Genomic DNA, 21,604 nt, shown 5'->3' on the forward strand with positions numbered 1-21,604 from the left:
CTGAAACAGTGAATTCAATAAGGAAAATTCTTATGTAGTCCAAGTTAAATTATTTAAAAAGGAGGAAAGAGGGTTCTTAATTATTTAATGTTTCACCAATAATTATATAGTTCAGTATAATGTTCACTCACTGGAGAACCTGATTTTCAAAGGAACATTTGTGAACATCAGTCAAACAAAAAACACCTGCCAGACTATAAATTCAGTCAGTGCAGTACACATTCATTCCAACACAGCATTAACGCATTAGCAAAAATCCAAGTCTTGACTTAATGGCAAATCTATCCAATAATTTCTCTGTTAAAATATTTACATAGAAAAGTATGCACAATTGAGTTTTCTGATGTATTTGTAAAAACCAGTATGACGTCTATTGCTACAATTTTTTAAAGCTGTGTTTTAGATAAATGAGTTAAAGATGGGACTACAGCTCTGGAAAATAGCAAACTATAAAATTAGTACTCGAAGCTGCCAATCAAAATGTGGCCATAGACATCTTAGGGACAGTTCATTCTAAAGTTACTAAGAATCTATTTTAAAACATAGCTTTTATATCAGCTGCATGAAATACTAGCCATGGCCAGCTTATCCGCATGGTGCCCTGGGGAGAAAGGCTAATGGAACTCGTAACTATTTCTGACCAAAACTGTCTGTAAAGCTTTTTCCAAGTCATGGATCACCAGCTCCAGCACATGATACACAGCGGAGAAAACTAGAATAGAACCTTGGTCAAACATAGTATGGATCTGCAAAGCATTATCACAATCAATTAATAACCCTATGTACAAAAACTCAAGCTCTATGGGACAAAGTCTGGAAAACCCTTATGATGGTCAAAACAGCATTTCACCACACTGAAGTCCTTCATTTACTTACATGAGCCAGAATTCAGCATATGCCCTTCCAGAATGGGGACTATGGGCTCTACCAATCTTCCTTGGCAGTATTCCACCTCAGGGCAGAGCTAACCAGAAGGAAGCCTTGATATGCTCAGAAGTTGAATGGCACACCACTGATTTATCATTTCAACCCAAAGGCAAGGAAAAAAATACCAAGAAAAGAAAACCATTTCCTTGCAGCCGCAAAAGAGGTTGTCCCCGGGTTGCTTTGCCAAAGAATTACCTTACCCCCACCCTCTGGAAGGGATCACAGACAGTTTGTCAGTAATGGCTTCATATTTCATGGCTCCTGGAGCAGAGGAGCCCAGCTGCACCATCATCCAGACTTTACAGCCTAATGTCCTGTGGCCTGCAGGGCTAGAAATGATGAAAAGTATAGATTTCTGCTTCCCTGAGGGGACAGCAACACTTGGCTGTGGTCTTAAAGAGCCTGAGGTCTCTTACAATCAAAGATGGTTTTTTTAACAACATTACAGACTATTTTAGGTTCTTTTTAGTGAGTTTAATGGCTCCCTCGGAACCATGCAAAGTGGGATTCATAGTAAGTGCAGCACCTGGCTTTGTAGGTGGGGAATAGAAAACACAGTCCCACTACAATTTTAAAATCCTCTAAAAACAGGGTTTATAGAATAAATGTCACATACAGACTAGGAAATAGTGTGACATGGGGCAGTGCTTCAGATGGCTTATGTGAGGCATATGAGGGTAATTTAGCAATTAAATTCCAGACAGATGATGCCACCTGTATTGCACACCGTGGCATCACACACGCTCCTTCTGACGCGGCACATGCACATAATGTGCAGCTCTTCACCATGGTATAAATCAAGTTACAGTGCCTTTGGCTGCACTGCTTCTACACTTCCGTCTTGTAAGGCCAAATTAAAATTGCCCAACACTTCCCACAGCACATCAAGATTAAGAAGTCTGGGGAATCATCCTCCTATGCCACTGTAAATTATCACAGTTCCACCAACTTTACCCTAACATGAAATGCCACAGAAGTGCTTAGAATTCAACAGTGATGAATTTAACATGCCTGCTTCCACTAGCCTGATGTCAGCAGAGTTACAGCAATTGATGCAATACAAGGATCTATCCTTTTCTCCTTATCAAAGCATTTGATCAAAATCAGTGACATGGAAAAAAGACAACCTTACTTAATTTGAACAGGAGAGTCAGGCTTGTCACTCTAACATCATAAGAAAAAGGGAGGCATTTACATATAGATACTTGCATATTCTTTTTTATCTAGCTTCACAAAGATAACAGTAAGATCATTTTCTTCCACAGTAAAAACTAGTGTGAAACCTCACAGAGGACCAGCATTTTCCATTGCTCTCCCCTCTTTTGAAAAAACAACACCTTGAGATATTTCAAAATCCCCATTAGCCACTTCTCTGCTTGTGACAGCATGGTGGTATGGAGTTGCTCCAACTCACTGTTCAATTCACCCTTGAGTCAGAAAGGAAAAAAACTCAGTTTCTGATGCAACAGGACAAAGAACCCACATTGCTGAACTCCACTGCCATGTGGCTTGACCTGCCAGCCATCGCAAGCAGCAGTCTCTACCCTGCACCACAGTTCTTGAGACTGTTGAACCAACTAATGAGCTAACCCAGCAGTCACGCTCTTGAGGATGCATTTTAAAAAGAGGATGCATAAATTCACTGATTTGGAAACCTGGTCTGTTCAAGAACTTGTTACTATGACAATTTAGGAGAAGCTGCTACAGATAAGATTGATGAAACTTATTGATTAATTTTCTCTCAAGCTACGTTTGAATTTTAAGTTTTCTCTAAACAGAACCTGTTCACATTGGTTTGTTAGTATTCCAGGGACCCCAGCAATGTGCTTCAGCAGTGAAGGAAGTTCCATGATAAATGTGTTCTCCAATCTGCATCTGTAAAGTAGCTATAAAATCAGAACAATTCATGCAAAATTTTTCATTATGTTTCTAAATATACTTATTTACATTTTAAATCACACACAGACAATATGATATATCTTTCCCTTAGACAGGTGAGAACAAGAAAACAGATGCATCCATTAAGCTTGAAACAATTCAATGAATTAAATAGTACTTGGTGAATGCTTTGGTTTATGGATATTGCCCTTGTTTAAACTTACTTGAAAAAACACAGCCATGGCTCCTACTACCCTGTTTTCTAGAACTGCTGTTCCAAAACTGTCAAAGTCATCAGGATTGTAGAAGTAAATCTGCATCTGTAAAAATTAAAAACAACAACAAAATCACATTAGCGTTGATTCATACGGCTTTCATATGAGGTAATGCATACACATTGTACATAAACCCAGTGTTATGAACCTGAGATAAAGGAATTTTGCTGAACAATATTGTTTAACCAGCATCTTGATTAATAGCATGACTGCCCTACTGGGACAGTAACCAGGGAACAGAGTCAATGCAATGCATTTTAATAACAAAACCAAGGATAAACAGTATGGTCAGTCTGTTTAGATGTTAAACTTTGTGCTTTCTGCCAGGATCTCTTCATTTCTTTGCTCATTGCAGACTCATCTCCTGCTCTGTTAAATGTGCTAAACATATTTATCTCAAAAACCATAGAGAATTTTTGAAAAAGATTTCAATGTTTAGAGTTATTCCTTTACTCCTAAAGCAATCTGTAAGATAAAAGTCTGTCTCTGTAGCAATGCATTTTTATGAGCCTCTGATATTCAGGACTATCAGTTAGGGTCAGCCTTCTCCCTGACTTCAGTTAAATTTCATAACTTTTATTTCCAAAGCAGTAGTACTGGGCAAAAAGTATGGGTGAGACAAAACTAGATATTTTTATGTCATTTTAGGATGAGTTATAAATATTAATAATTAGGCAAACTCAAAGTGAAAGCAGGAGAGAACAATGATTATCCCAAAACAGCAAATGTGAGTTACACAAATATGAAAGGACTGAGAAGGATCTTCTTCCACATGCTCTGCTGTTGAACAATCCTGCTTACTTTACTACACACACACATGCCATGAAAAAGGGAAACTCAGAGGCCCACAGACACTACTGCTTTTAATTTCCTATACGGTTCTTGTTCCATTTACCGCATTAGCTGAGCTCCCACTTCAGCCAGCCATCCTAACACACTGCTGCTTCTCCAGCAGTTGTTCAACTTCTCCATTCCCAAAGAACCCTCTAGTGTTAGTCCATCTCTGTCAGCCATTATTTGCTGCAAAGGATCTGGTTTACATCCAAAACATTCCACGCTCCCTTCTCAACATTACACCATGAAGGTGCGTACATTTTCACAGAATAAATTCAGTATTAGTAACATTAGTTGTATGTGTGCTCCACACGTAACAAATCAAAAACACGTGCCTGATGGAAACAGCCAAGCACAAGAACTGGACCTTGCAGTGGTTGTTCCTGGGGCCATTCAGGGATCCCCCATGATGGATTTCACAACCCAAACCAGTACTAGCGCATCTGTGGGGGTAACACTACTGCAAGACAGTTGGCCAACACGTACATTCACTCATACACACTGACTCCAGTGAAAAACCCTGTTCCTGGCTATGAAACAGGAATGTACCCATCAGGCTTCTCTGCCACTGGCCTCTTGCCTGAACCTGCGTGTTCACTCCTGCTTCTCTGCTGCCCATAGGCCATCCTCTGACCTTTCTGGCTTTTCACAGCATTACTAGGTGATAAGGAATAGCCACACAGAACATGGAGATGTAAGGTCTAAGACTGTCCTTGCCTCCCAACACACTGTTGGTCTGGTCTGATCATCTCTCTCAAAAACTGCCATATTCACAAACGCAAGTATTTTTCCCATATTCTGAAATTTTAATATTGCCAGATGAGATGATACCCTTTTATCTTGCTCAGATATGTTTCTATTCATATTTACTGATTCCCAGGCTTCTGACTGTATATATTGGCTGTAATGTACAATACTGGCAAAGTACCTATACATCTAATAAAACATCACTATATAGAGAAAAGGCCAAGATGAAGATCAGCTTCTTCAGATGCAGAGGTACGTTTTTTCAGCTGAAGGATGAAATAAGACCACACTCCAAATGGCTCACAAAAAATGAAAAAAATTGTCTGGCGCTCACTCTAGCTTCATAAAATTTGAAAGCAATTTTCTTCCCCTATTTTGGCCTTCCTATTCCCAGTGTATTCACAGCACACACAGCTGGCAATATCTCACAAAGTTGGTGGTTCCGCCAGGTTCTGACAACTTGTGCTTTGAACAAATGTAGACTGAGGTACAGCCATTCATTGATGTAGAAATTAGAAACAGTTTGTTTCAGGTAGAATTGCTTAAACTTCAATTTAGCCAGCACAGACAAAAGCTCACAAAACATTCGCAAATTACATTTTACTCCCCTTTAAAATAAAGTCTAAAATTAGGTATACCTTATATAAAACACTTCACTATATAGTCCTCATAGGAGTTTATGAAGGAAAGCATCACTAAGTGAGTTCAGCATATGCCAAAATCATTTTAGATCAATTTTGCTCACAGCATTTTAAGGAAATTAATTTTTACAATACACTTTTGGATAGCAGTGCAAAGGGCTTTGGTAAAAATGTGCTTAATTCAGATCCCTCGTCTCAGCAGTGCAATTTCACAGACTAATCAAGAATCACACACTGCCTTGATTACCATACACATTGAAACATTTTCCCCCTGCTCCCTGGTGTTTTTCCAGAGAGCGTGGATCCTTTCTCTGCATCCATCAAGTCAAGGGGAACTGTCTTGTATGAAAAATTATCGTCATCTGTCATACAGTAGCTTTCTTATGTGTTCATACAGCTAGAAGGAACATTTTAGGAGTAGAATCTCCCAGGAATTGCTATTATATAATTTACACACGCATACACTGCAAAAACAATGTTAAGAAGATAGTAAAGTTACATCCTCAAAGCTGCATGGTTCAGGCTGCTCATAAAGCCACACCTGGATGGTTGAGCATTAGTATTATGACAATTTTCTAATTATGTGATCACATATTGTTCTCTTCTATAATACAGTTTCAACTGTTTTCCTCCAATTTACAATAAAATGTAAATGTATCTAATGTATTTTTGTTCTTTTATACATAATATACATAATCTTGAATGGATTTATCAGTAGATATTTAATATTTTCTATGGATGGCATAATGTTCCTTACATACAAATCAGGAATGAGACAGTTAACCATAAAATTAATTTCACCACATACTTAAGTGGCCCAAACATGCCAGAAAATTTTCATTATTACTCCTTATTATATAATTAGTATGTACAATAAATGGTGCATTTTGCATATAAATGACTTCTACAGTCTCTGCCTGGTACATGCAAAGCAGAGTACAGAATGCAACAAAGGGGCATTTAAGCTAAAAAAAATGTGGATCTTATTATGGTATGTTATTTGTGAAATGCAGAATGGAGCATCATCCAAGCTTACACATCTAACCTGAACTGTGACACTGCCTGACTTTAGCACCATCATTTTCTTGTACCTTTTTGCATGGGATTGCACAATAGCTTCTACTTCCCTTTAAAAAAAATAATAAAAAATTAAAGGCTCTGAATCCCTTAGCAATGGGAAAGCCTGAAATACCCTTTGTAGTTTCTACAGTGTGACACTAACTGTCCACAGTCAGAAAGCTCTGTTCCACACACCCCTGCTGATAGCACTCCAAACGGTCTTCCCAGTGACATAGGTCCCAGAGGGCATAAGAGTCCTGTTCTCTATGGCCCATTATACCAGATTTATAGGTCTTTCACATCTAGCCTCATTACAACAAACAAGGCTGGGAAAGGCTTAAACGGACTTCCCTAATCTCAGATGTGCAACACGACAGTAGGCTTGCATGTACTTTGTAAAGATCTATTACAAAAAAACACGTAGTGTCCAAGCAACTTTAAATTTCCAGAATTTTGATAAGGTTGAGCTGAGACAAACCATCCCTAGTGACACAAAGGAACTTCTTTAGGAATATTCTCTCCATCCTAAAATGCTACCAACTACTGCAGTTGCAGAGCTTTAACAAGGCAGGGAGAGGGCACGAGTTTGTTTTTAATGGAAAAACTTTATGCTTTAACACTCTTCACACTCTAAAAGAGTAGAATTGTTTTCACTCAAACTTGAGAGAGATTTGCTGTACAGCATAGATTAAGCCTAAAAAAAAAAAAAAAATTCTCACTGAAGGGGAAAATCTTCAGAATGCTACAAGTGCCTTAAAACAGAGGATTAGAGAGAAAGCCCTCACTCTGCCATAACCCAGGAGATAATTGCCAGTCACCCTGTAACACCATGTCATGTTTTCTAGTCTCTTCTGTCCAGAAAGATCCTGTGCCCAACCATTACAGTTTCCAAGCACTCCAGGCCATTTTCCAGCTGACAACACTTAGGCAAATGAATACATCACATATATCCAACACCTGAGCAATTCCCCAACCTAGAGCATCTCTGCCTCCATGTACCTACCAGTTATAAATACCCTCAACCATGCCACAGGGCAGGCAATCCCTTCCTCTTCAGGGTCAACCTAGTCTCTGCAGAAACACCTTTCTTCAACTTCATTCTTCCAACCTTTACAGAAACCTGGTGTTCCCCAGTGCTGGCAAAATGTCAAGCCCTGCTCTGTGCTTAAGAGATTTTTGACTCAAAACTGGGCTGCCACCACGCTGATCTCGTAAGGACAGGCTGTCCAAAATGTGCATGTGTATTACTGAGAAATACTGCCCACCAGAGATCAGTTGTGATTTTATTAAGTACAATTGCCTCGGAACAACTAAACCCTCTTTATGAAATGTCACTGGCTTGCAAAAACAGAGCCTGTTTCAAATGAATGACTTCTCCCTGCCAGCCATCCACAAATAAAAGGCTTCAGGTCTCTGCTCGGATGCTCCTCCTCTGCTTGGCAAGACAGACATCCAGACAGAAATCACCATTCCTGTGCATGACATCTTTTTGCTCTTACTACCCCACTACAAAGACAGAAAGTTTACATCCAATGCAGACTATCATGGCTAAACTCATTCAGCACTTATGAGAGCAAAGCCACAATGAGCATTTGATAGATCCCAGAAGATGTGAGCGAGTTCAAAGCAATTCTAAGAGACTGGAAACCAAGCAAGTACATTTTCCATAGACAGATGCCAAGTATTTTAAAAATAAATAATTGAGACTTTTAAATTGGGCTGCTATCACCCTGTGCAACCTCCTACAGCAGATTTCTCTTTAGATTAAAAAATGAACAAAGGCTCATTGTGCTGTCACAGATGTGGAGTACAGAATATTCAATAGTATCAGGAATGCTGGTGGAAGGGAAAAGATCATCAGAATTAGGTTTCCGCTCATTTCCTTCCAGCAATCCAAGGACTACCATGCGATTTACAGCTAAAAAAAAAAATCCCACATAAAACCCACCCCAAAAAACGTTTTATAGACTAGCCAATTTTTTGATGAATCAGGCAGCATAATGCAGAGGCAACAGCTATGGGGTTTATTATGTACTGCTTTAGGGACTGGGAGTATTTTCAGAAGAGCAAAATACACAGGCATCACAGGTAGGTTGCAAATCTTTGCAGAGTGCTGAAACAAAAATTTTGAAATGTTTGCTTTAAATCACTGAATATACTAATTCTTAATTAGTACCTTTGCTGCTTATATTTTTAAGAATAAATTATTCTCACCCACTTTTACAGCTGGGTATAAAACCTCTCACAGAAAAACAAATTCTGTGCTAAGATTATGAATCATACATGACTTTTCTTAATTGAAAGCCCGTATGTAACTTACTTCAGCTTTAAATATGTGCATAGATTTCTAGCAAACTGGATGATGTGATCCATTTGGCTGGAATAAAAATTTTCTACAGACATAATGTAATCTTCACTGGAGCACTGAAATTCAGAATAACTGTCCTGCAGTTTGTGTTTTTACTGGAGTGTGAGATGTACACTGGGACAACAGAGTCTGATGTTTGACTTCTCATTATATTACCTTTAAAAAACCCCGTGAAACTTATCATTTATAATATATTCTAAATCTGCTTAGAAAAGGCGGGGGGGAGGGGGGGGAAGAGTGAATCGTGATGTTTTCCAGTTCTTCTACTAGAGCTTGATGTAATAACATAGAGTATACTGCATTCTTTTCAAAAGATAAAAGTTGAACAGGAGCAGATAATGGCATGCTTTTCCTGCCTAGTCTATTATTCGTCAGTGAGTCTTTAACTATAGTTAGGCAGGTACAGAGATGTATTTTGAATGTCGTAACTTAGTATTTTACAGTGCCTAAAAGCGTGCTGGGTAAATTGCAAAACAAAGAGTCAGACAGGGTCTTTGCCCTAAAGTAATTGTAGCTTGATAATGAATACAATGCTAGGCTGAAAAAAATGAAAGGAGTTGAAACAACAGGAAGAGTAAAGATCATACAAGTGAAATAACAGAATTTAACTCAATGTAGACATTGGCATGCCTTAGATGTAGGATAAATTGCCCTTTAATCTTTTTTAATAGTAAGCCTTCATTATTGCTTTGTTGTCTACAAACAACACAGTAGGTGTATCTATGTTATAAATCGAGACAAAGGGATTTCATAGTTGTTTTCAACCTGAAAGTCTGTAGTTGTTGCACGTTCTGCCCCTAACTCTGACCAACATTTAAACCTGTGAGTGGTCCAGTAAAAGCCCAGTAGGAACAGCAAGGCAACACGACGCCCTTTGGATTGCCCTGGGCTCCAATGCATTGCTGGATCATGGCCACATCACTCAGTATCTTGAGTGTTCAGTCCTGAATGATAAGAAGAGAAGTACCTTGGCAAGCCAGAAACTTCCCTGATTTCTACTGCCAGAAATAAATAACCCTTAGGCCCACTCCCGTCCCAAGCAAGAAAATCCATCTCATGTATATACACCGAGTCATTACACAATGAAGGCACATTTGATGCTAAAAAGCTGTATGTTGCATTCATTTGTATTTCCATAATATGAAAATAACGGTTTCAGTGTTTATGCTTTCCATAACATGAAACTTTTTTGCAATTGCTTTGTACTCCAAGTAACAGCCATATGATTCACCATGAAATGAAGTCTGGAAAATCGTTTTGGATAAATGGAACTATAAATTCAATAGAATTTCCATGACAACATAGATTGCAACACTCTGCCACAAGTAAAACGTTATAAATCATTCAAAACCAACAAAAAATCAGCAGTAAGTCTTCTCTTTCACAACACACAAGACCCCTGAATTATAGAGCTGTGGTTATTACCTCCCTATGCAGCGTCTCTCATTTCTGATCCTCTTCCTTGTTACAAGTGTTGTTTCATATCTGACCTTCTTCCAAACACAGGAAATTGTAATACTAACACTTTAATACTAAGATGTAAACAAGAACTGAAACATAATGAGGAGGAGGCTTTTTTGAACCTTTCCTCCTTTTATCATCTTCTAAAAATGTTTAAATAACTTCATCCTGTGGCAATTATACCTGTGTATCCAGATGCATCACAGCATCTTGTTAGACTCACAAATTTAGGAGGCTCTTTTCCTGGGAATGTGGGTGGTTAGTGTACAATAGGGTGCTCACTCAGCTTGTAAAAAGGATGTGAACCACATGTCCCAGGGATGGAAAAGATCCAAGGAGAAGAGAAGGTAAAAATAAAAAAAGGATAAAAGATTACACCATACAGTGTTGCTCATTTGTACCCCTCCATCAGAGGGCTCCTGACATACAGTATTTTAAGTCCAAGGATCTGGAATGAAGTGATTCCAGGAGGAGCTTCACTGCAATTTAAAAATCACTGTGGTTGTTGCCCTTGTGCCCATGAGAAAATCCTTGAAAATGAAAAGCTCCTTCCTTCCTGAAAAGATTAAGATGTCCATAAAACCAAATGAGAGACAAATAGCCCAGTATTCCGATTTTTGGGTAGAAGCAGAGTATTTCTTACAAATTAGGTCTTTTGGTAAATTGAGATGCAGCAGTAACCTTGGATTACAAAGGCTCATCTTCCCAGACTACTAGAGAGTTTCTGCTATCTTGCATAAATTGCTGCCCATCTCTGGGCCTCGTTTCCTCATCTGTAAACTACAGTCATCACCTATCCCTCCTTTAACTGGATGTCTTGTGAAGAAAAATACGAAAGATTGGACGTAAATGGGAAGAATGACAAGCAACTGAAAACCCTATGAAATAAACTACCATTTGGAGTGGTGTGGGAGAAAAAAAACTTAAGGGGTTGCTGTTCATTTGCTTGATATTGCAATAACGAAGAGTCCCACAAGTACCTCATGGAGACAGTACATTACCTGTTAATACTGGTACCAACTTCTAAACAGCTCATACCTGACATAGAGCTGATGTCACAGGAGTTCAGCACAGACACTTATTACAAGGCACTTCATCCACATACCCAAGGGCATCTCCCCAGGCTCCTAGAGGTCAGCTGGGGTCTTTTACTGGTCTTTAACTCTGCTACCAGATTCTGAATCTGACCGAGATCTTTTGGTTTATTTATCGAGTAGTTCTGAGTCCCACCCACAGTGGCTTTGTCTAACTGGCATATTCCAAACAAGACATCAAGTACATGCAGTGGGAACACACAATACTGAGGCTCACAATTCAGCAAGAGGCAAACTTTGCTTTCTTAAACTGTCCAAATGGAAAAATTAGAAGCAATACTTAGCTGCTGTCAGGGGTGAAAAACTGAAACAGGCAATTTAGGAAGTGGCTAAGCACCAAATGCCACAGCAACTAAAAATAAGCTGAATGGACTGACTATATGAACAGAATAACTCTGAACTCAACCCAAAAGTGACTGTTTCAGACGGCTTCTTCATCTGTTCCCGATGGTCTTCCTACAAGGAGAACTAAACTATTGAAGAAAGAGTTTTAAACTTCAAAACACCCAAACTGTCCATACTTCAGCTCATCTTTCAAGAATCCATTTACTTTCTTAAACATCAAGAAGTGCTGCCAGAATGGAGAGAGCTGCTGGGATTTCCGAGCAAAAACACTCAAGCGCTCTTCGGGGAAAAGAAAGGAGTTGCACTTTAAAAATAAATCCTACAACAGCACACTTTTCCTAGTATGTGTGATTAATACAATTTCATATACCATTCACTTTAAAGATGCACTAGCACAAGTATTCATTCCTTTGAGAGCTCACATCTTAGCACAAATTATTCTTTTTGTACTGTGGAACTCAGAATGTCCTGTGTGGTTTATTTGTTTTTCTGTGGGGTTTTCGGGGGTTTTTTTTGGTGGTGTTGTTTAATGGGAGAAGGCAAGCTCTTCCATGAGGTTTAATGATCTTCAAAATGCCTCAGAACAAATTTTGAGGTATTTATAGTTTTGTTGCATCTCTGGATTCAAAGCCATGCAGCAGATGGGGCATGTTTTCAGAAGCATTTTGCTGGGCAAGGGCCATTCCTAACTCTGAGGGGATGTGAAATCCTCCGGGCTGTACACTTGCAGAGTTATTTTTACTTAAGAATTGTGAAGTATACGGGCAGTTACAGCAGAACCAACCCATGAGAAGAGCTTACTTGGAGGGCTTCATAACAGAGAGTAAAAATAATATGGGCTTTCCCATATTTTGTAGAATACACATCTATCTAAGGCAGCATTGTAATCCCAAAGATAAAGCAAGCAGAGTGCTCAGCGTGAGAGGTCTCAGTAGCTACTTGCAGATTACTGGAGGAAGGAGGAAGAGCCCTGTGCTGCGGGGACAGCACTAGTTCTGCCACAGACTTTCCATTGGAACACAAGAAGGATTTTTCCAATGCAACTGCTTAATGTAGGTGTTTTATTTCAAGTTACTCAAAAGGCCTTAATATGCAAGGAGCGAGTACATGATATCCTTTCTAAAGCTCAGGATCTCTTGAAAATACCTCAAACTGAAATCCTTCCCCACCATGGGGTGCTACCTAAATCCCCCAGTCTCTTAGAAAACCTTGCATACAATTTCTTTGTACTCTGTCTCTAATTTTCTGTCTTTCTTTACTGTTATCCTCTGACTGTTTTACTCAAGTAGAAAGTGAAGTCTGCACACATCTGAAGTGCAGTCTTCAGAAATCTGTAAACTTGTTGTCTTAGCAACTTTGTGTACAAATACACATACACACACACAGAGTAGCTGAATACACCACCTTAACGCCACCAGTTCGTTAAGGACATGATTCTGTATTAACATTAGCAAATCAAAAAGAACTGGACTTCAGCACAGCAAGAAGCAAAATATTCAAGTAAGCAGCAAAACTGATGGAAAGGTTAAAGTGCTAGAAATTGTGTAGCCTTTTAAAGTTAAAACCTTGTCCACTGTCACATCTGCAAACCCATTTGCAAATACATTCTGTAATGGTCCTTTGCTAAATGTCAAAGTTATTCTTCCATGCCTATGAAACAGAAACACAAATCTAACTCTCACTCCCTCCCACGCTAGTACCTGCCTGCAGATGCCGTGTCAAGACTCCCCTGATGCATCTGACTCTGCTGCTTGCTTGTGGCATCACCTTATACAATGTGAATAAAACAACCTCTCAGCTTTAACACTTCCAATTTTTTAAGGGCCGGTTGACGTTGAAAGAAAAGCATGTTGAACTTCTTTGGACTCCTGATGAACACAACAGCGCTACCAGATTGGCATTTGAGTCCACATTTTACAGGCTTTGGTGCAGTACAGTTTTCAATATACACTCCTGGGAGGCATGCACAGTTGTGTCCCCGCTCAGCCAGGCTCTGTGCCAGCTTCGTCCCTTCCCTCTACTCTATATTATAATAATAAAAATGAGTCTCAAGCCAGAGAGTCACATTTCCACCCTGGCTCACATCTGTGTATTTCTGAAAGCACCTCTTCTGCCTCAGCATCTCACATTTGAACAATTCACCTGGGTAACAGACACCATATAAGTCCTGGTTTTCAGTATGACGGTTGCTGGCTTTTCTCCAGACTGTGAGTGTCTTTGGCTCTAGACGTGCTCAAGCAAATTAATTCTTGCTCATGCCACTGCTGTCTCTACCAGCTCCAGACACTTGGGTTGTGCCTGCAACCATGAATGGAACCTGGAAATGCTGCAAAATGGTGCAGCCTCCCCCTATCACATAACAGGGAGAGCATGGCCCCCGCTGCCTGGGGCTGCAGTGGGCAGGAAGGGTATCACCTGCAATACAAAACCACATCATTGCACATGTTACCAGTACATTCACCTCTCCTGGCGTTGTTCTGTCACAGCATGAAATGCCTCAATGGAACTTCTGAAATATGGGAGTTGCACAAGTAAAGTCTTTATCATAAATCTGATAATTAACCTGCATAACTGATTTCCCTTCTGGCAGCAGGCATAGGTTGGAATAAATAGCCTATTCAACACCTACTGAGAGAAGACTTCTATATTTCATGTTTACTTTAAGTAAGTAGAAAAACCTAGGGACAAAGGGCCTCAAAGAGTCAAATTCCTTGCAGTTTCAACAAAGTGCCCTGAATAATACATAAAGCAGCTACGCTCTTATCCCTAAAACCACAGGTGTGAACCAGATGTCACGCTTATCTTCTCTTGAGATTACAGCAAACAATTGCACACTTTCAGAATATAAAGTAAGCTTTGGATCAAGAAGCCTGAAATATATTAAAAGTGTGGCACTGAAGTTAAAAATTCAAATATTAACCTACAAATCACTGATTCATTTAAGAGTCTGTTTATAGCCTATGTTCTATTAAAGTTATATTTCTTTTATTTAACCTTTTTATAACAAGATGTATTATGTATCACAAATCTGAGATAAAACCACTTGCACAAACCTCAGTCTTGGCCAGCAAGTATTGCCAAACATTGTTCAAATATACCACCACCTATTTAAAATATATCATGGCTCAAGGAACAGAATTAAAGTTAAAGCCTTGATCTAAATTTTAAACTTCCATATTATTGTAATAAAGGTTTAGAAGAAGATGAGCATATGCTGCACTGAAATACTGAAAGGAGATTAAACCCAGAATGGTATCTCAAAGAGAATTTTAAAATTAACTTAATACGTAGTAACAAGACATAGTGCAAATGGTGCACCCCTTGATCATAACCAACCACCTAAGAGTGCATAGCAAGAGGATATTCCAAAGCGTCCAGTTTCAAGAAAATAACAATTTAATCACTCAACCAGCGAATGTCACTAATATCCTACTGTTTGTTATTGTGGGTATTTCAGGAAAAGGACGACAGGGTCCTTCTCATCAGATGCACAAAATCATCATGCCCCAGCATGTTTTAAAGGCCATACTCAGGTTGCAGTATTTTCTCTCTAAAACTAGATTCAGGCACCACTTCTTGACTCCTGTTCTGACATCTCAGGAGCAGTAGTGCTTGCTGTGGAGGGTGAGGGTCTGTTGTCTCTGATTGATGATTCATGTCCTATTTCAGTTTTTTCTTAGTTTTCCTCTTCCACCCTGGCTAGCTTCATTCTCTAATGCAGCATGCCTGGTTTCCTTCCATAGCATCCCCTGTCAAACACAGACACTGCAAAGGCTGTCAGCTTCTAACGCTAACACCTCACTAAGAGATGTCTGCCAGGTCAATTTATGACAGAAATATTGCAGGTTTGTAATTAGAGCCCTAGATAAAATCTTGTGTTTACTCAATAATCCCCATATTCACTTAATAAAAGCATGCATCTCACTCTCGTAGCTGTAGATAAGAGGTGGTGAATATGACCCGAATCCAACAGCTGTAATGTCATCTGCTTGATCTTGAGGGAGTTGGACTACCCTGTTCATATAACAGTATTCACCAGTGACCCAGAGCCTCATTCTGCCCTCCAGCACCAAAGCCTGTGACTCCAGGGGAAAAAGCATCCAACGTCTCGGCTCACTCATGTTAATAAAACAGAGTACAAAGAGTCATAGGCTAAGGTGTTAACATAACCCTGTCTGTACTGCTGAACACTCAAACTTGGTCTGAGTTGAGAGCACAGACCCAGGCTGCTCAGCTCCATGGCAACACTAATGATTTAAACTTCTTTATAACCATTTATTAAAGATATAGGATAAAAGTTAAGAACAATACAGAAAAAGAAAGAGTTTCAAATATAAACAATTAAGTCTCTGAGCTTCACCATTTGCCTTTTCATTTCTGTTAGCAAACAGGTTTTTCTCACAAGGACAATCTTTGGATGATATTAAATGTGGTGACAAATATTCTTCTTCAGAAAAACAGGTGAGATAATCTAGAGCTAGTTCTGGAGTCCAGTCCTAATTTCTGCAGAAAAAATGTAACAGTAAAAAGAAAATAAGTGCATAGACAGATAACACAGCTTCTGCGACTGATACTTGCAACTTCATTACCGTGGAAAACAGGCAATGAAAGCAGCTGTTATCAGCCACTCCAACACCTGGTAACTCCAGTCAGGTGGCTTTTCCCTGCCTCGCTGGTCATGGGATCACAGCAGTGCTGTGAAAGGGAGCGTGGCTGGGCTCACTGTGCCAGGCTCTTATTAAACAGAAGGAAGAAAGAGATAGGAAGGAAAAGAAATGAGATGGAGGAGGAAAAGGACAAAGAAAGAAGAGACAGCATCCACATCTCTCATGCCAAAGGTTGAAGATTTAGGTGAAGTCAGTAGCAGCTCTGGCAGCTTCCCACACTGCTGCTTTGAGCAGGTCAAAACCCATTCAGGATCACGACTGTCTTCCCAGAATACCCAGTCACGTGGTGGTTGGTGTGTTGGTATTACAGGGTCCTGAGATCCCAGGAGACTGTGAAACTGCAAGCATTGTATTTTATGTCCTTCCCTTCATCAATACATCATCTGGCCCTTTCACTCTCCAGAGCTTCCCTTACACAGGCTGGCAGTCAAGGGCTGTGGATGGCATGAGTGTTTTCATTAATTACAGTCACCAGTGATTCACAAAACACCAGTTTTGATCTGCTAGTTTCCAGCCCCATTCCCTTCTCATTTAAGTACATACCTCAGAAGGTATCCCCATGGTTTTTAGATTATTTCAATCTGCCTTCTTTCTGTAGAGTTTCTTAACAATGCCACATGCTGATCCTGTCTAGAGTAGTGTTGCCATGGATGCTGTCTGATACCCAAGGCTGCATTTATATAGCCCTGGAGAGCCCTCATAAAATCACTTGGTTCAGGCCACAGGTGCATCCAGCTCTGTATCCTGTCTCAAGTACCAAGCATTAACAGGAAGTAAAAACAAGACATTGCATGTTTACATGGACAAACAGCAACTGTCCCCTTAGCTGCAGCCCTAGAGCTTCCTGCAAGCCTCAGAAGCCTGAGCTGGAAGCTGCACAAGGACCATCCTTTGACTGGTTTGTCCAAAACTGTTAAATCCTCTTTCCAACCTGTATTGACTTCTGACTGCTAGAAGATCATTTCACAAGGGGTTCCACAATTCATGCACTTTGATGCACTGCATGAAAAGTGTTCCTCTCTGTTGAATGTGCTCCTTCTGTCTTTCTGGGCTCAGACTTTTAGTTATATCATGAAGCATAACAAGTGACATCTATTTAACTTCTTTGAGATTTCATGAACCTTTGTAATCATGTGCCCTGTGTCACCTTTACCAAGCTGAGATTTCAAAACAACTATTTAGATTCTTGTCTCATAGAAGGTATTTCATATCACTGAAGGTCCTCTATGTTTTGGGGATATACAATGCATTTCTGAGGTTGGGCAATCAGAACTGCCCAAATCACATGGACCATGGAGTAAAGATTTCTTTTGTTGAATGTACTCATTTCCTAATAATTTCTAATCTTCCTATTTGCCTTTTTGCTACTGCTGAGCACTGAGCTCACATGTTCGCAGAGCTCTCTGTAAGGACTCTGAGAACACTTCATTGAGTGGCAATAACTAATTTAATGTTCACTGCTATATGTGCATAGTCAGAGTCTTCTTTTTAACCTAGTTAAACTAGAAAATGAGATTTATATGATCCTGCTTTGTGTGTGTGTCTTCATATGACGTGGCAGTCCCTTGTAATAACTTTAGAACGCACTGACCAATTTCATCAAGACCTGAATGCTCACTTGATTTCTCAAAGACTTTACACCCATACAAGTTCCTTTGGAATTAACTGGTGGAGTTAAAAAGAGAACTTATTAGTTTCACTGGTATGGATCACATACTGAAGACTCTCCCTGTCCTCCTCACAAAGCACTTCACTATCATGTCTAGCATAGGCAGCAGCCACTTCAGCAGCTGCCACATTCCCTCCAAGTTCAGCAGTGCTGTACACAGGTAAACTGGGGCTTCTTTGAGAGTTGCACTGCATTCATTTCTGCACCCAGGGATCTACCACGACACACAATCTATCTGCTTCGTTTTACTTGGTGGGATTGACATCAGTGGGTGTGGGTTCCCACAAGTCACTGAGAAAATAATTTGGATCTAAGCGCACACAATATTAATGGAAATCCACCATTCTGTTAAATATTGTAATATGGTAACTTTAATCATAAAGCCTCTCAGTATTTAAATACTTCAGGCACTGTAGACATTTATTCAACTAGCAGTAGATGAATTTTCAAATAGATACTTCTGAGTAATTATCCTCTTGAGACGGCACCAATTGCTAAATAATGCCTCAGTTTAATAGCACATAGCTCTTAAGAAATTAACAATTCTGGGGACTATTAAATCTCTCAGAAACCTAACAAAGATGGTGATAAATACCTTGCACTCCATTCTAGTCCTCGTACGGATGAGGAATAGGCTATTTTTTTCTCACCTGTTAGCTGGACTTCAAAGACAACTCCTTAGAAAATTTGGGGGTAGCCCCTCCTGCTTGCTCTAATAAGGCAGGGTACGCACATTTGTTCTTCTAGACATCAGCAAATGTTCCTTACAAGCAAAATTAGTACTCAGACTCACAGGGAAAGCTGTCTTAGCAAAATCTATCAGAGGAAGAATAACTGGGTGGGATAGCTAAGTGGGAACTCATGAAAATGCCGTAATTCGTACAGATTAACTGGTGAGGAATAATTAGTCTGTCCCTCTAGAACATTCCTCTGTCGTTCCAGGGAAGAACTGCTAAGCAGCAAAATACAGGGAACAGAAATAGTATTTAATCCAAACTCATGCCACCAGTGAATCAAGGCATGACTGGGGAGAGAGTTTTCAGCTGAACCTGCTTTTATGTAACACACAAAGCTCTAGAATATCACGAAAATGCAGACCTCTTGTTCATACAAAATGCTGGCTTTTATTCATGTTCCCTAAAGATGTTTTTTTTCCTAAAACTCCACCTGCTTGCATATTACTTCCCCCTAATAAAAAGAACGCAGGAAAAGAAATTTGCATTCTCTGGTCACCAGAGGTCTGTGAATGGAGTGATTCAGCACGTTGCTCCATAGAGGAAAAGGTTGTCTTTTCAGAGTAAAGAGCAAAAAGATGGAAGTAAAAGGCATAAAAATACTTGACTCCTCATCCTGACACCATTTTACCTCTCGAGGGCATTCGGAACTCTTTAGAGATGATGACCTCTCCAAAGCAAACCAAGTCAGATTGTGTTTACCTTGATGCTAGGTCACTCAATATCCCAGCTTCATTTCAAAAGCAGCCATCAACAACACACAAAAGAGGCCATCTCCTTACACAGAGAAAGCAGAAGTTAACATTATGGCAATAAAGCAAATTTGCAGCAGCTGACTATCTGACCTCTAGTATCAAGTAGTTTCATCACCATTTGACAGGGCATCATTAAATGCTCGTGTACTTAATTCTGCTTTGAATGACAAATGAAAATAAGATGAATTATTTGATAACTTGGTGATCAAAAGTTTCCATTGTACTTTCTTCCTCGTTAGTAAAAGTTACATTAAAAAAAGAGAAAGATTAATATGGAAGTGCCAGATTTTAAGCAATGATTAAGGACTTTACATAAAAAAGCTCAAAAAGTAAGGACAGTGAAGTATTTTTAGGTGTGCAATAAAACACAGCATTTTAACATATATATATGTCACTTTGGGTTCAGCATGCGATAAATTTCCATTAGTATCTCCCTGACAATTGAAGCCTGGCTGAATACTAAATAAAGCCGTGTGGTTGTTCTGCTGAGCCCTGTTGTGGAAAAGAAGGAAGGTCTGAAAAACATTCTGTGTGCCAGGTTCAATCACAAACACTTCTTCTGTGGCCTCTACAGGAATAGAACTGGAGGGATACGACCACCCAAGAGCACATTCTCACCACATAATATAATTATGTGTCCTGGACCTAAATGTGGCCTTCAACTTGACCTGTGAAGGGTTTCCCTCCAAAGGGCTATATTATACCACACGTCAGTTTCTGTGGGCCAGTAAGCCATCAAGAGAAACAGAAGCAGCAACTCCTTGTGTCTTCCCATCCTGAAATTAATTGAGCTTTAATTAATGCATAACAATTTTCAGAGCCTTACATGAAAGAGGCTCCTAGAGCTGTTGCACTGAGACCTGCTGGAATGAAGCTCCGGTGTATTCAGATGTAAGTTTGTAAAGATAAAATCTCCTTTGAACACTATCTTATGATTTCACTTAATGACAGTTCAGTAAGAGATGATATGAAGGAAGACTATGTCCTTAATAAATACGGTGACTTTATTATTCTCACGTTTGGACCCAACCTGTGAGGTTTCAGACCTGGGATTTCTGTAGCTACAGGTCATTCCTCAGAAAGCCACACTCCCACCTGTAGATGTTCAAAAGCTGGTAACACTAACAGCCTCCACACCAAAAAAATCACACTAGCTATACTATGTGATATCAAATGTAATCTAGACAAATGAAAGAATGTTCATAGAGACATATACTGAGTCCTGCCTCTATTAAATTACCTTTTCAGAATGTAAAGCATTTGACCAGTGCAACCTGACAAATACCAGATGAATGCAATAAGTTACAAGCAGAGTTACACAGCATAATCACTAAGTTTAGGTACATTGTCTTAATTGTATCACTTAGATATTCCTTTTTTACCAACACACAGATTAAATAAATTCAAACAGTCTATGCTAGACAGGGATTAAATCTTAGAAGTCGGATGCAAAGAATAAAATCAACATTGAGTGAGAGTGAGGGATCATTACAGGAGGCTCAAGTCTGAAGCCACCCATTTGTAAACTACTCAGACCTGGGGCAGCCTCCTCGCTTGGTGTTCATACAGGATCCAGCACGACAGACATGGAGCCTGGTTCAAGAGACGCTACAACCACAGAAGCCAGCAAACCACAGGACTTCTGCACAGTATTTTCATGTCAGATAAAAGAACCTTAAAAAAGAGACAAGAATTACTAGGATTTTCTCTGGCCTAACTAGACACACAAATATTTCAGGGGAAGATGGTTTAAAGAAGACCTAATGCAGGATATAAAAAACTATTGGAGCCGGCTTAACTGAGGTGAGATTTCCTCCTCCTTCCTTCCACATCACAACCTGATTACGGGCACATACAAATCGGAGTTTGTAATCACTATCATCTTGCTCTTTTCCATGTTAACAGCAGCAAGGCATAAATAAGAATGAACTTTACCCAACAGTAATAATGTCAGGCATTTTACTAAATCCATGGTATAAAGAAATTTCACCCACTGTTAGATCCTCTTTATCACACACAGAATTTTGTCGTATCTCACCAAGAAAAAGTAGTTATATGCATATGGTTTTTAAAAGATTCAGAGCTTCCACATAAATAAACACACACATACACCCACAAGCTTAGGGAAACAATACATTCTTTTTCAGCAG

At 39.5% G+C, this 21,604-nt stretch overlaps 1 protein-coding gene across 1 annotated transcript in view; it reads right to left on the minus strand.

Annotated features, from left to right (window-relative positions):
- LOC104531017 (protein tyrosine phosphatase receptor type G) overlaps positions 1-21,604 on the minus strand; it is a 197,527-nt gene that overhangs the window by 137,782 nt on the left and 38,141 nt on the right. The window contains exon 4 of the mRNA XM_029086950.1: positions 3,030-3,125. Coding sequence (XP_028942783.1) covers positions 3,030-3,125 — 96 coding nt within the window. The remainder of the gene's footprint in view (positions 1-3,029; positions 3,126-21,604) is intronic.

The sequence above is a fragment of the Antrostomus carolinensis genome, unplaced genomic scaffold, assembly GCF_000700745.2.
Source record: "Antrostomus carolinensis isolate BGI_N321 unplaced genomic scaffold, ASM70074v2 scaffold6099, whole genome shotgun sequence".
NCBI classification, from domain to species: Eukaryota; Metazoa; Chordata; class Aves; order Caprimulgiformes; family Caprimulgidae; genus Antrostomus; species Antrostomus carolinensis.